This window comes from Scyliorhinus torazame, chromosome 21 (assembly GCF_047496885.1).
Source record: "Scyliorhinus torazame isolate Kashiwa2021f chromosome 21, sScyTor2.1, whole genome shotgun sequence".
NCBI classification, from domain to species: domain Eukaryota; kingdom Metazoa; phylum Chordata; class Chondrichthyes; order Carcharhiniformes; family Scyliorhinidae; genus Scyliorhinus; species Scyliorhinus torazame.
In genome coordinates this window covers 50234984-50250439 of record NC_092727.1, presented here as the reverse complement: position 1 = coordinate 50250439, position 15456 = coordinate 50234984, and the positions used below count along the sequence as shown (strand labels likewise).

At 60.5% G+C, this 15456-nt stretch overlaps 1 protein-coding gene across 6 annotated transcripts in view; it reads right to left on the bottom strand.

The window, feature by feature from the left end:
- Positions 1-15456, bottom strand: part of foxred1 (FAD-dependent oxidoreductase domain containing 1) — a 63893-nt gene that overhangs the window by 40297 nt on the left and 8140 nt on the right. For 2 of the 6 annotated variants that reach the window (XM_072486793.1, XM_072486792.1), the window contains exon 2: positions 3004-3224. The exons of 2 other annotated variants lie outside the window; for them this stretch is intronic. In XM_072486793.1, the coding sequence (XP_072342894.1) occupies positions 3004-3085 (82 nt within the window). In that variant the 5' untranslated portion in view covers positions 3086-3224. Of the gene's footprint in view, positions 1-3003; positions 3225-5026; positions 5122-15456 lie in introns of those variants that run through there. 2 more of the 6 variants (XM_072486794.1, XM_072486790.1) reach the window with 2 other exon arrangements.

Genomic DNA, 15456 nt, shown 5'->3' with positions numbered 1-15456 from the left:
TGATGCTGAATTTAGGAGATAAACTAAAAAGTAGGACTTAAAAGGTAGTAATCTCGGGAATGCTACCAGTGCCACGTGCTAGTCAGAGTAGGAATGACAGGATATACAGGATGAATGCTTGGCTCGAGAGATGGTGCAGGAGGGAGGGATTCAGATTCTTGGGACATTGGAACCAGTTCTGGCGGAGGTGGGACCATTACAAATCGGACGGTCTACACCTGGGCAGGACTGGAACCAATGTCCTGGAGGGGCTGTCTCCGAGCATTGCTGGGAGAGTTTAAACTAATGTGGCAGCGGGATGGGAACCAATGCAGGAAGTCGGAGGGTAGTAAAGAGAGATAGAAATAAAAGTCAGGAAGGAGAAAAGTGAAAGGTAGAGAAACTGATTCAACTGCGTTTATTTCAATGCAAGAGGCCTAACGGGCAAGGCAGGTGAACTCAGGGCATGGATAGGTACATGGGACTGGGATATTATAGTTATTACTGAAACTTGGCTGAAGGAGGGGCAGGACTGGAAGCTCAGTGTTCCGGGGTACAAATGCTACAGGAAAGATAGAACAATAGGTAAGAGAGGAGAAGGAGTTACATTTTTGATTAGGGACAGTATAACGGCAGTACAGAGAGAGGATATGTCCGAGTGGTTCACCCACTGAATCTATATGGGTAAAACTGAAAAATAAGAAGGGTGAGATCACTTTGATAGGACTGTACTATAGGCCCCCAATAGTCAGCTGGATATTGAGGAACAAATATGTAAAGAGATTACAGATAGCCGCCGGGAAAATAGGGTGGTAATAGCTGGGGATTCTAACTTCCCCAACATTAACTGGAACAGCCAAGGCACTAGGGGTTTGGATGGAGAGAAATGTGTCGCGAGTATTCAGGATGAATTCCTCATTCAATATGTGGATGGCCCAACCAGAGACGGGGCAAAACTTGACCTCCTCTTGGGGAATAAGGAAGGGCCGGTGACGGAAGTATTAGTGAGGGTTCACTTCGGGACCAGTGACCATAATTCCATTAGTTTTAAGATAGCTATGGAGAATGATAGTTGTGCCCCAAAAGTTAAAATTTTAAATTGGGGGGGCAGAATGGACGCACAGTGGTTAGCACTGGGACTATGGCGCTGAGGACCCGGGATCGAATTCTGGCCCTGGGTCACTGTCCATGTGGAGTTTGCACATCCTCCCGTGATTCCATGGGTTTCACCCCCACAACCCAAAGATGTGCAGCTTAGGTGGATTGGCCATTCTAAATTGCCCCTTAATTGGAAAAAATAATTGGGTACTCTAAATTTCGAAAAATAAATTTAATTGGGACAAGGCCAATTTCGAGGGTATTAGGCGGCAACTTTCAAAAGTTGATTGGGGGTGCCTATTTGCAGGCAAGGGGACAGCTGGTAGGTGGGAATCTTTCAAAAAGGTGTTAACTAGGGTTTATTGTCGGAGTAGTTAATTGTCGGAGTAGTTAATTGAGAAATCAGGAGGGCAAAAAGGGGACATTGAGATTGTCTTGGTAGATGAGGCAAAGGAAAATCCAAAGAGCTTTTACAGATACATAAAAGGTAAAAGGGTGACTAGGGAGTGGATAGGGCCTCGGGATAAACAAGGTCATCCATGTGCAAATCCACAAGGGATGGGAGAGGTCCTAAATAAATATTTCTCGTCAGTATTTACTGTTGAGAAAGGCACGAATGTTAGGGAAATAAAAAAGTGATGTCTTGAGGAGTGTACATATTACAGAGGAGGTGGTGCTGGAGGTATTAAAGCGCATCAAGATAGATAAATCCCCAGGACATGATGAAATGTATCCCAGGACGTTGTGGGAGGCTAAGGAGGAAATTGCCGGCCCCCTAGCTGAGATATTTGAATCATCGACAGCCACAGAAGAGGTGCCTGAAGATTGGAGAGTAGCAAATGTTGTGCCCTTGTTTAAGAAGGGCTGTAGGGATAAGCCTGGGAACTACAGGCCGGTTAGCCTTACTTCTGTAGGGGTTAAATTGTCAGAAGGTATTCTGAGGGACAGGATCTACAGGAATTTAGACAGGCAAGGGCTAATTAGGGAAAGTCAGCATGGCTTTGTAAGGGGAAAATCATGTCGCACCAATTTGATTTGAGTTTTTTGAAGGGGTAACCAAGAAGGTAGGTGAGGGCAGTGCAGTCAACGTTGTCTACATGGACTTCAGAAAGGCTTTTGACAAGGTACCGCATGGTAGGTTGTTGCAAAAGGTTAAACCTCATGGAATCCAGGATGAAGTAGCCAATTGGATACAAAATTGGCTTGGTGACTGAAGCCAAAGGGTGGTTGTGGAGGGTGGTTTCTCAAACTGGAGGCCTGTGACCAGCGGTATGCCTCAGGGATCAGTGCTGGGTCCATTGTTATTTGCTATTTCTATTAATGATTAGGATGAGAATGTAGGAGGCATGGTTAGTAAGTTTGCAGATGACACCAAAACACTCTAAGGGGGTGGTGAGCAGCTGGATCGAGCTGCCAGATGCAGTGGTAGAGGTGGATATAATTGTTTTCCTTTAAAAAAGTTAGACAGTTACATGGGCAGGGTGGGTATAGAGGGATGTCAGCCAAATTCGGGCAAGCGGGACTAACTTAGTGATAGAAACTGGGCAGCATGGACAAGCTGGGCCAAAGGGCCTTTTCCATGCTGTAAACCTCTATGACTCTAATAACAGGTGGAACTGGACTAATTTGTTCGTTCTTCCAAAAAGCTAGCAGAGGAACAATGGCTCAAATGAGGTTAAGAAGGTTACGAAAGAGTGCAATACAGAGAGCATAAAATTAAGCTAAAATGAAACCCAAAACGGAAGAAAAAAAAGCAGCTCCAGTTCAGTGCTTACATATTTATTTTACTATCTGTTTTGTAGATCTGTTTATAATACAAAATGGAATCTGTTATGGTATTTTTCCTTGCATTATTAGTGTTTGTTTTATTACCAGTGTTTGTTTAGCCCAACGAGATTGTTACTCCCCTGCGAGGAGTCTACTCACAGTTGGGTCTCTCTCTACGACCACCACTCGGACCCCTTCCCGGATTGCCTCTTTCTTCTTCAACCAATAAGCAGTGGACCATCCGATTACTCCTCCTCCCACGATGACAATGTCGGCCCGTTCGGGAGGCAGCCCAGGAGTCTGGTGCAGTGGACTCCAGCCACTACCAGGGAGCGTTTCCTTCACTTGCCGCCTGAATTTGACAAACTCCTTTTCTAGATCTAGAACAGAGACAAAAGAGCTTATGAAGGGCTGTTGTTGCCAGCAAAGGAAGCTAGAGTGTGCCAAACACATTGCTGTCAAATCTCCTTTCGCTATTACCCAACTATTCACACACATTTGGGTGGTATAGTGGCAATGTCGCTGGGCAAGTAATCCAAAGATCCAGGCTAACAAGATCAGAAGAATTTGGAGCTGGAGGCCATTTAACCGTTCGAGACAGCTCCACGACTCAACAGCTGATCTTTTACCGTAACACTATTTTCCTGCATATTCTTAATCTCAAAATCTATCAAATTCATTCTTGAATAGACTCAACTCCGTCTCCCCACCCCTCTGGGGCAGAGAATTCCAAAGATTCACCACACAGTGAAGAAATTCCTCCTCTTCTCAGTTTAAGTAGCCTGCTCCTTATTCCGAGACTATGCCCTCGGCTCTAGACACTCTCCCCATTTAGTTCAGTAATGCCCTTCTTCAAGAAAGGAAATCTGCCATGCTTGCCTGGTCTGGATGACAAATGACCCCAGACCCAAAGCAATGTGGTTGACTCTTAACTGCCCTCTACAATGGCCCTCGAAAGTCACTCAATTCAAGGACAATTAAGGATGGGCAACAAGTGGTGGCCTCACCAATGGCACCCATACCCCTAACAGAATAAAGTAAAGAAATTCCAGAAAGGGGTGATCTGGAACCCAAGCTGATTTTACCCTCCTTAACCCAAAGAGGCTGAGGCCATCTATAGGCCCCAGTACGGTTGCCGTGACTAAAAGCAGCTAGCTCAATACTGGTCAGGGACCAAATGCATCTGCTGCTGGTTTGTAAGTTTCTTGCCAACACGGAGTAGTACAATTATCAGCTGAGCTGTGAGGCGATGGTTTTTATTATTTAAAATCAACAAGATATCAACGTTTAAGTTGGACCGTATTTCAAAAGTTGTTGCTGATCAGGTTGGAGAGCTCACAGCAAATATTTGCTGCAGAGGGACCGAGTCATTTATGGCACAAGAGGAGGTAATTAGGCCCATCAAGTTGATGCCTGCTCTTTGTGGGATATCCCGGTCAGTCCCATTCCCACGTTCGATTCCTGTAGCTCTGCAGGTTTATTTCCTTCAAGAGATCCATCCAATTTTCATTTGAAATTTATCAAACAATTAAATGGCAATCTACATTTACATTGCAACTGAATAAATTGTTCCAGGAGACTATGCAACATTTCACACTAAGCCACAAAGAGGATAGCTATTAGGAAAGATAAAAGCAAATTACTGAGGTGCTGGAATCTGAAACAAAAACAGAAAATGGTGGACAATCTCAGCAGGTTTGACAGCATCTGAGGAGAGAGAACGGAGCCAATATTTTGAGTTTGGATGACTCTTTAATTAGGACAGACTTGGTCAAAGAGATAGGTTGTAAGGAGCGCCTTACGGCACTGAGATTTAGAGAGGGAATTCCAAAGTAAAGGGCCTCGGCACAGCCTCCAATGGAGAAATGAAGATCAAAGATGTTCAGGTTAGAATTGGAGCACAGGAATTTCAGAGGATTGTAAAACTTCCACGATATTACAGAAATAGGGTGCTGTAGGGCAATCAGCAGTATTCAGTCAGAATTACATACACATTAAATAGATTGCAAAACATATAGAAGCAGAAGTAGACCATTCGGCCCCATCAAGTCTGCTCCTCCATTCAATGAGATTCCAACTGATTTGATAGCAGGAGCCATGTTAACATACAAGGATGCGTTGGTTTCAGTCACTGTTCTATCAAAATAAATTTAAGAGTCAGCTGTAGAGAAGTTATATTCACCTGTGTGACCTTGCAAGTTATATTCTCTATATGCAACCACTTGTACCCATCGATCCTCATTACCTCAAAAAATAAAGCAGAAAATCCTGCTCCTGAAATCAATCGACAAAAAGTTTCTGCTGTAAGTGCCTTTACAGATATCGGATGACGACAGAATTAGGCTCAATCACAATGCCCCAAATACATGAATACTGCTGGTTGTCCCTGCCAAGGCAAGATACCCAGCATCTGTGGGAAGTAAACCAAAGTGAACAGTTTCGGCAAAGGAGAAAAACTAGCGAGGAAAAAAGGATTTGGTCAAGAATGGGGTTGAATCATTGTAATTTCACAACAAAAGGTGGTTATATGATGACTGCGCCAATCTATTGGATCAATCTATTTCTCTCCCATTTTTATTCTCTGCTCTTGCACCCTACATTTTCTCTCTTCTCTGTTTCCATGGGCGGCATGGTGGCACAGTGGTTAGCACTGCCTCCTCACAGCGCCAGGGACCCGGGTTCGATTCCGACCTCGGATGACTGTGTGGAGTTTGCACTTTCTCCCCGTGTCTGCATGGGTTTCCTCCAGGTGCTCTGGTTTCCTTTCACAGTCCAAAGATGTGCAGGTTAGGTGGATTGGCCATGCTAAATTGCCCCTGGGATGGGATTACAGGCCGGGGGATGGGGCCTAGGTAGGGTGGTCTTTTGAAGTGTCGGTGTAGACTTAATGGGCCGAATGGCCTCTTTCTGCACTGTAGGGATTCTATGAACTGATGCCCGCATTCCACATTCACCTTCATTTCTACTACTGTGCAATAGTGTGCTTCGGTTTCGGTGAATTGTTTTTTTCCCCAATCGTGTTTACAGTAATCTATTGCAAAGTCCAAAAGGATTTGCTGGCAAATTTCCCTTGCAACCTCCCACATTGTGCTTGTGGCATAAATCCTACATTTATGCCCACTTGTCAATGATTCACAATAGGTGAAAATAATCTCCTACCATTTACCCTCTTGAATTCCATCAATTCTTTACTTTGGGTTCACGTTAACTTTGCCCAATCACACGAGACAGTTATCAGGATAATCCAATGGAATGGCCATATGGGTAAGTGTGGGTAAGTGGGCAAAGGTGATGACAACATTTCCTGGAATGCATCATAGTTTCTTTACAGAGTGAGAAGTCATTTTGTTAAGGAAATGAAACAAAGTCATTCCTTAACAAAGTCAGTTGGCACGGTGATAGAGTTAACCAACAAAAAATATATTTAAAATAAAAACTCCTCGTCACTTGCCATACATCTGGATTGAGATGACTGTCAAAGGCATTAACCTTCCAAAGCATGGGACACTGGGATGAAGCAATCCAGAATTTACAAAGCATTCTAGGGGAATATCAGTTGCCCTCCAAAATCAAAGCCAACAGGGAAAATGCAATCGCGTTTTTACTTAAATCAGTTATTACGATCCCAGACCACACCCCAACAATAGCTAGGATACTAGACAGAAATCCCAATATTTTATTTTAATTTTGTAAGACTGAAGAAAGGATCCCTCGCTCCAGGAGTGATTTCACAAAGGAATAGGGATATGGTATATTAAAACAAACTTTATTACTAACACAGCATTAAAATATCTTAAAACTCCCACCAGAAAATACAGGTGTATTTACAATTACAATTACCCCTTTGTTCAGGTCTTCCTAGTTTATTCCCTTATTTCTGCTTTCTTTTATTTTTGCAGTTACATTTTTGAACCATGGATAATTTATGGACATGTGTCTTTAAGGCAGTTGGTATCTGATTCAAGCAGAAGGAAGCAGTGGCCTGTGCCATTAATTCAAGCAGACGTCTGTGCGGTTTAAACTGCAGAGAAGACTGACTGGCACCAATGACAGAGATTGGCTGGCTCTCGGTTGGATCGATTTGCCTGATGGCCAATGAATTGTCCCAAAAGGCTAAGCTCTGCCCAGTAACAGGTGGAGATTGGATCTGATCCCATTGGAATGTTTTCAAAATCAGAAGGTTTTCAGTTTGGTTTCAGCTAGACTCCTGGCAGCTTAGAGAGAAGGCTCACACTCTCTTCCCTCAATTTTTCTCCAGAAAGGCTCTGTTTCTGACTGGATGAATCTGTCTACCGGAGAACCATTACGGGCGGCAGGCAAAGTTTAGAATCTGCTAACTCTCCCCAGAAAAGCTAGTGTGAATCTTTCTCCAGAAGGCTGTTGCCTGTGAGTACTGCATTTGTAAAACAGGGCCTGAAGACAGGCCACAAACACTAGAAGCAAAGTTTGATGAAACATTGATTCTGCCTCTCCAGGAATATTATCAGTACAGACTGGAAAACAAAGATTGATAGTCTTACTCTGAAGAAAGCATGCAACGAACTATCACCTGAAGCAAATATTCTTTTCCCTTTCACTTATGTTTTCCCCCTTTTCCACCCCGCTGTGTTTGTCTGCCTGGTGTTTGTGTATAGAGGGTGCAGAGGCAAGTTAAAGTAAGAGTTTTATAAAGTAAGGTACTTATTAATATTTAACCAGCTGTATCTGCTGCATTTTGCATCATTATTCTTGTTATAAACAAACAGTAATTGTGTTTCAGCTTAAAAACTGGTGAATGCAACTATTGTGCATCCAAGTACCAAAGGCAAAGGATATTTTTATAAGATTTATTGGTTAGTTCACTTGATCTTCGACCCCAGGACGAGTGTGGCTGTAATTGACCATTCACATGCCCAGGGTGTCGTAACACCTTAAACAATGGTAATCAATAGTGAGTACAGTAACCCTTAACTGTTATCTTTAGTTCCATTCAGACAACAATACCTGCTTTACAAAGATGTTCTTTGAGACGGTTTTAAAGAAAATACCTCAATTCTGTCAGAACCATGCAGAAACTCTGGCTACAGTTATTCAGAAGCTGCTTCAGCTCATCTTCTAATCAGACAAGTCTGCACTGCTTGACAAACAACTACTACGCTATCTACACACATCGTTTAACTGAACTGAGGTGCTTGACTTCTGCTCACATCACCAAATAACACTCAACTAATCTGCTCAACTGAGCTGCTTTTCTGCAAAATGCCTGATACCTTAGCTCCACCCAGTAACTACACCAGTTTATCAACCTAAAACCCAATTACCTTCGCAGCAACACCCCCGCCCCCCCCACCCCCCCCCCCCCCCCCCCGCCCCCCCCCGCCCCGCCGCCCCCAATCCAGACAAAACTGCATTGGCCTAAGCTTTATACAATGCTTTAAATACACCCTCGCTCCCAACCTTTCAAACCAGGTTTCCTTAAAAACACAGAGGGCGAGCAGGGGGGAGAGAGAGAAAGAGAGAGAGAGAGAGAGAGAGAGAGAGAGGGCGGGCAGAGGGGGAGAGAGAGAGGGAGAGAGAGAGGGCGGGCAGAGGGGGAGAGAGAGAGGGCGGGCAGAGGGGGAGAGAGAGAGGGCGGGCAGAGGGGGAGAGAGAGAGGGCGGGCAGAGGGGGAGAGAGAGAGGGCGGGCAGAGGGGGAGAGAGAGGGGGAGGGAGAGGGGGAGAGAGAGGGGGAGGGAGAGGGGGAGGGAGAGGGGGAGGGAGAGGGGGAGGGAGAGGGGGAGGGAGAGGGGGAGGGAGAGGGGGAGGGAGAGGGGGAGGGAGAGGGGGAGGGAGAGGGGGAGGGAGAGGGGGAGGGAGAGGGGGAGGGAGAGGGGGAGGGAGAGGGGGAGGGAGAGGGGGAGGGAGAGGGGGAGGGAGAGAGAGAAAGAGAGAGAGAGAGAGAGAGAGAGAGAGAGAGAGAGAGAGAGAGGGCGGGCAGAGGGGGAGAGAGAGAGGGAGAGAGAGAGGGCGGGCAGAGGGGGAGAGAGAGAGAGGGCGGGCAGAGGGGGAGAGAGAGAGGGCGGGCAGAGGGGGAGAGAGAGAGGGCGGGCAGAGGGGGAGAGAGAGAGGGCGGGCAGAGGGGGAGAGAGAGAGGGCGGGCAGAGGGGGAGAGAGAGGGGGAGGGAGAGGGGGAGGGAGAGGGGGAGGGAGAGGGGGAGGGAGAGGGGGAGGGAGAGGGGAGGGAGAGGGGGAGGGAGAGGGGGAGGGAGAGGGGGAGGGAGAGGGGGAGGGAGAGGGGGAGGGAGAGGGGGAGGGAGAGGGGGAGGGAGAGGGGGAGGGAGAGGGGGAGGGAGAGGGGGCGGGGAGAGGGGGAGGGAGAGGGGGCGGGCAGAGGGGGAGGGAGAGGGGGCGGGCAGAGGGGGGAGAGGGGGCGGGCAGAGGGGGGAGAGGGGGCGGGCAGAGGGGGGAGAGGGGGCGGGCAGAGGGGGGAGAGGGGGCGGGCAGAGGGGGGAGAGGGGGCGGGCAGAGGGGGGAGAGGGGGCGGGCAGAGGGGGAGAGGGGGCGGGCAGAGGGGGGAGAGGGGGCGGGCAGAGGGGGGAGAGGGGGCGGGCAGAGGGGGGAGAGGGGGCGGGCAGAGGGGGGAGAGGGGGCGGGCAGAGGGGGGAGAGGGGGCGGGCAGAGGGGGGAGAGGGGGCGGGCAGAGGGGGGAGAGGGGGCGGGCAGAGGGGGGAGAGGGGGCGGGCAGAGGGGGGAGAGGGGGCGGGCAGAGGGGGGAGAGGGGGCGGGCAGAGGGGGGAGAGGGGGCGGGCAGAGGGGGGAGAGGGGGCGGGCAGAGGGGGAGAGGGGGCGGGCAGAGGGGGGAGAGGGGGCGGGCAGAGGGGGGAGAGGGGGCGGGCAGAGGGGGGAGAGGGGGCGGGCAGAGGGGGGAGAGGGGGCGGGCAGAGGGGGGAGAGGGGGCGGGCAGAGGGGGAGAGGGGGCGGGCAGAGGGGGAGAGGGGGCGGGCAGAGGGGGAGAGGGGGCGGGCAGAGGGGGAGAGGGGGCGGGCAGAGGGGGAGAGGGGGCGGGCAGAGGGGGAGAGGGGGCGGGCAGAGGGGGAGAGGGGGCGGGCAGAGGGGGAGAGGGGGCGGGCAGAGGGGGAGAGGGGCGGGCAGAGGGGGAGAGGGGGCGGGCAGAGGGGAGAGGGGCGGGCAGAGGGGAGAGGGGGCGGGCAGAGGGGGAGAGGGGGCGGGCAGAGGGGGAGAGGGGGCGGGCAGAGGGGGAGAGGGGGCGGGCAGAGGGGGAGAGGGGGCGGGCAGAGGGGGGAGAGGGGGCGGGCAGAGGGGGGAGAGGGGGCGGGCAGAGGGGGGAGAGGGGGCGGGCAGAGGGGGAGAGGGGGCGGGCAGAGGGGAGAGGGGGCGGGCAGAGGGGGAGAGGGGGCGGGCAGAGGGGGAGAGGGGGCGGGCAGAGGGGGAGAGGGGGCGGGCAGAGGGGGAGAGGGGGCGGGCAGAGGGGGAGAGGGGGCGGGCAGAGGGGGAGAGGGGGCGGGCAGAGGGGGAGAGGGGGCGGGCAGAGGGGGAGAGGGGGCGGGCAGAGGGGGAGAGGGGGCGGGCAGAGGGGGAGAGGGGGCGGGCAGAGGGGGAGAGGGGGCGGGCAGAGGGGGAGAGGGGGCGGGCAGAGGGGGAGAGGGGGCGGGCAGAGGGGGAGAGGGGGCGGGCAGAGGGGGGAGAGGGGGCGGGCAGAGGGGGGAGAGGGGGCGGGCAGAGGGGGGAGAGGGGGCGGGCAGAGGGGGGAGAGGGGGCGGGCAGAGGGGGGAGAGGGGCGGGCAGAGGGGGAGAGGGGGCGGGCAGAGGGGGGAGAGGGGGCGGGCAGAGGGGGGAGAGGGGGCGGGCAGAGGGGGGAGAGGGGGCGGGCAGAGGGGGGAGAGGGGGCGGGCAGAGGGGGGAGAGGGGGCGGGCAGAGGGGGGAGAGGGGGCGGGCAGAGGGGGGAGAGGGGGCGGGCAGAGGGGGGAGAGGGGGCGGGCAGAGGGGGAGAGGGGGCGGGCAGAGGGGGGAGAGGGGGCGGGCAGAGGGGGGAGAGGGGGCGGGCAGAGGGGGGAGAGGGGGCGGGCAGAGGGGGGAGAGGGGCGGGCAGAGGGGGGAGAGGGGGCGGGCAGAGGGGGGAGAGGGGGCGGGCAGAGGGGGGAGAGGGGGCGGGCAGAGGGGGGAGAGGGGGCGGGCAGAGGGGGGAGAGGGGGCGGGCAGAGGGGGGAGAGGGGGCGGGCAGAGGGGGGAGAGGGGGCGGGCAGAGGGGGGAGAGGGGGCGGGCAGAGGGGGGAGAGGGGGCGGGCAGAGGGGGGAGAGGGGGCGGGCAGAGGGGGGAGAGGGGGCGGGCAGAGGGGGGAGAGGGGGCGGGCAGAGGGGGGAGAGGGGCGGGCAGAGGGGGGAGAGGGGGCGGGCAGAGGGGGGAGAGGGGGCGGGCAGAGGGGGGAGAGGGGGCGGGCAGAGGGGGGAGAGGGGGCGGGCAGAGGGGGGAGAGGGGGCGGGCAGAGGGGGGAGAGGGGGCGGGCAGAGGGGGGAGAGGGGGCGGGCAGAGGGGGGAGAGGGGGCGGGCAGAGGGGGGAGAGGGGGCGGGCAGAGGGGGGAGAGGGGGCGGGCAGAGGGGGGAGAGGGGGCGGGCAGAGGGGGGAGAGGGGGCGGGCAGAGGGGGAGAGGGGGCGGGCAGAGGGGGGAGAGGGGGCGGGCAGAGGGGGGAGAGGGGGCGGGCAGAGGGGGGAGAGGGGGCGGGCAGAGGGGGGAGAGGGGGCGGGCAGAGGGGGAGAGGGGGCGGGCAGAGGGGGGAGAGGGGGCGGGCAGAGGGGGGAGAGGGGCGGGCAGAGGGGGGAGAGGGGGCGGGCAGAGGGGGAGAGGGGGCGGGCAGAGGGGGAGAGGGGCGGGCAGAGGGGGAGAGGGGGCGGGCAGAGGGGGAGAGGGGGCGGGCAGAGGGGGGAGAGGGGGCGGGCAGAGGGGGAGAGGGGGCGGGCAGAGGGGGGGAGAGGGGGGCGGGCAGAGGGGGAGAGGGGGCGGGCAGAGGGGGGAGAGGGGGCGGGCAGAGGGGGAGAGGGGGCGGGCAGAGGGGGAGAGGGGGCGGGCAGAGGGGGAGAGGGGGCGGGCAGAGGGGGAGAGGGGGCGGGCAGAGGGGGGAGAGGGGGCGGGCAGAGGGGGGAGAGGGGGCGGGCAGAGGGGGGAGAGGGGGCGGGCAGAGGGGGAGAGGGGGCGGGCAGAGGGGGAGAGGGGGCGGGCAGAGGGGGAGAGGGGGCGGGCAGAGGGGGGAGAGGGGGCGGGCAGAGGGGGGAGAGGGGGCGGGCAGAGGGGGGAGAGGGGGCGGGCAGAGGGGGGAGAGGGGGCGGGCAGAGGGGGGAGAGGGGGCGGGCAGAGGGGGGAGAGGGGGCGGGCAGAGGGGGGAGAGGGGGCGGGCAGAGGGGGGAGAGGGGGCGGGCAGAGGGGGGGAGAGGGGGCGGGCAGAGGGGGGAGAGGGGGCGGGCAGAGGGGGGAGAGGGGGCGGGCAGAGGGGGGAGAGGGGGCGGGCAGAGGGGGGAGAGGGGGCGGGCAGAGGGGGAGAGGGGGCGGGCAGAGGGGGAGAGGGGGCGGGCAGAGGGGGGAGAGGGGGCGGGCAGAGGGGGGAGAGGGGGCGGGCAGAGGGGGGAGAGGGGGCGGGCAGAGGGGGAGAGGGGGCGGGCAGAGGGGGGAGAGGGGGCGGGCAGAGGGGGGAGAGGGGGCGGGCAGAGGGGGAGAGGGGGCGGGCAGAGGGGGAGAGGGGGCGGGCAGAGGGGGGAGAGGGGGCGGGCAGAGGGGGGAGAGGGGGCGGGCAGAGGGGGGAGAGGGGGCGGGCAGAGGGGGGAGAGGGGGCGGGCAGAGGGGGGAGAGGGGGCGGGCAGAGGGGGGAGAGGGGGCGGGCAGAGGGGAGAGGGGGCGGGCAGAGGGGGAGAGGGGGGCGGGCAGAGGGGGGAGAGGGGGCGGGCAGAGGGGGGAGAGGGGGCGGGCAGAGGGGGGAGAGGGGGCGGGCAGAGGGGGGAGAGGGGGCGGGCAGAGGGGGGAGAGGGGGCGGGCAGAGGGGGGAGAGGGGGCGGGCAGAGGGGGGAGAGGGGGCGGGCAGAGGGGGGAGAGGGGGCGGGCAGAGGGGGGAGAGGGGGCGGGGCAGAGGGGGGAGAGGGGGCGGGCAGAGGGGGGAGAGGGGGCGGGCAGAGGGGGGAGAGGGGGCGGGCAGAGGGGGGAGAGGGGGCGGGCAGAGGGGGGAGAGGGGGCGGGCAGAGGGGGGAGAGGGGGCGGGCAGAGGGGGGAGAGGGGGCGGGCAGAGGGGGGAGAGGGGGCGGGCAGAGGGGGGAGAGGGGGCGGGCAGAGGGGGGAGAGGGGGCGGGCAGAGGGGGGAGAGGGGGCGGGCAGAGGGGGGAGAGGGGGCGGGCAGAGGGGGGAGAGGGGGCGGGCAGAGGGGGGAGAGGGGGCGGGCAGAGGGGGGAGAGGGGGCGGGCAGAGGGGGGAGAGGGGGCGGGCAGAGGGGGGAGAGGGGGCGGGCAGAGGGGGGAGAGGGGCGGGCAGAGGGGGGAGAGGGGGCGGGCAGAGGGGGGAGAGGGGGCGGGCAGAGGGGGGAGAGGGGGCGGGCAGAGGGGGGAGAGGGGGCGGGCAGAGGGGGAGAGGGGGCGGGCAGAGGGGGGGAGAGGGGGCGGGCAGAGGGGGGAGAGGGGGCGGGCAGAGGGGGGAGAGGGGGCGGGCAGAGGGGGGAGAGGGGGCGGGCAGAGGGGGGAGAGGGGGCGGGCAGAGGGGGAGAGGGGGCGGGCAGAGGGGGAGAGGGGGCGGGCAGAGGGGGGAGAGGGGGCGGGCAGAGGGGGGAGAGGGGCGGCAGAGGGGGAGAGGGGGCGGGCAGAGGGGGAGAGGGGCGGGCAGAGGGGGGAGAGGGGGCGGGCAGAGGGGGAGAGGGGGCGGGCAGAGGGGGGAGAGGGGGCGGGCAGAGGGGGGAGAGGGGGCGGGCAGAGGGGGGAGAGGGGGCGGGCAGAGGGGGAGAGGGGGCGGCAGAGGGGGAGAGGGGGCGGGCAGAGGGGGAGAGGGGGCGGGCAGAGGGGGAGAGGGGGCGGGCAGAGGGGGAGAGGGGGCGGGCAGAGGGGGAGAGGGGGCGGCAGAGGGGGGAGAGGGGGCGGGCAGAGGGGGGAGAGGGGGCGGGCAGAGGGGGGAGAGGGGGCGGGCAGAGGGGGGAGAGGGGGCGGGCAGAGGGGGGAGAGGGGGCGGGCAGAGGGGGGAGAGGGGGCGGGCAGAGGGGGGAGAGGGGGCGGGCAGAGGGGGGAGAGGGGGCGGGCAGAGGGGGGAGAGGGGGCGGGCAGAGGGGGGAGAGGGGGCGGGCAGAGGGGGGAGAGGGGGCGGGCAGAGGGGGGAGAGGGGGCGGGCAGAGGGGGGAGAGGGGGCGGGCAGAGGGGGGAGAGGGGGCGGGCAGAGGGGGGAGAGGGGGCGGGCAGAGGGGGGAGAGGGGGCGGGCAGAGGGGGGGAGAGGGGGGGGCGGGCAGAGGGGGAGAGGGGGCGGGCAGAGGGGGGAGAGGGGGCGGGCAGAGGGGGGAGAGGGGGCGGGCAGAGGGGGGAGAGGGGGCGGGCAGAGGGGGGAGAGGGGGCGGGCAGAGGGGGGAGAGGGGGCGGGCAGAGGGGGGAGAGGGGGCGGGCAGAGGGGGGAGAGGGGGCGGGCAGAGGGGGGAGAGGGGGCGGGCAGAGGGGGGAGAGGGGGCGGGCAGAGGGGGGAGAGGGGGCGGGCAGAGGGGGGAGAGGGGGCGGGCAGAGGGGGGAGAGGGGGCGGGCAGAGGGGGGAGAGGGGCGGGCAGAGGGGAGGGGGGAGAGGGGGCGGGCAGAGGGGGAGAGGGGGCGGGCAGAGGGGGGAGAGGGGGCGGGCAGAGGGGGAGAGGGGGCGGGCAGAGGGGGAGAGGGGGCGGGCAGAGGGGGAGAGGGGGCGGGCAGAGGGGGGAGAGGGGGCGGGCAGAGGGGGAGAGGGGGGCGGGCAGAGGGGGAGAGGGGGCGGGCAGAGGGGGGAGAGGGGGCGGGCAGAGGGGGGAGAGGGGGCGGCAGAGGGGGAGAGGGGGCGGGCAGAGGGGGGAGAGGGGGCGGGCAGAGGGGGAGAGGGGGCGGGCAGAGGGGGGAGAGGGGCGGGCAGAGGGGGGAGAGGGGGCGGGCAGAGGGGGGAGAGGGGGCGGGCAGAGGGGGGAGAGGGGGCGGGCAGAGGGGGGAGAGGGGGCGGGCAGAGGGGGAGAGGGGGCGGGCAGAGGGGGGAGAGGGGGCGGGCAGAGGGGGGAGAGGGGGCGGGCAGAGGGGGGAGAGGGGGGGCGGGCAGAGGGGGGAGAGGGGGCGGGCAGAGGGGGGAGAGGGGGCGGGCAGAGGGGGGAGAGGGGGCGGGCAGAGGGGGAGAGGGGGCGGGCAGAGGGGGGAGAGGGGGCGGGCAGAGGGGGGAGAGGGGGCGGGCAGAGGGGGGAGAGGGGGGCGGGCAGAGGGGGGAGAGGGGGCGGGCAGAGGGGGGAGAGGGGGCGGGCAGAGGGGGAGAGGGGGCGGGCAGAGGGGGGAGAGGGGGCGGGCAGAGGGGGGAGAGGGGGGCGGGCAGAGGGGGGGAGAGGGGGGCGGGCAGAGGGGGGAGAGGGGGGGCGGGGCAGAGGGGGGAGAGGGGGCGGGCAGAGGGGGAGAGGGGGCGGGCAGA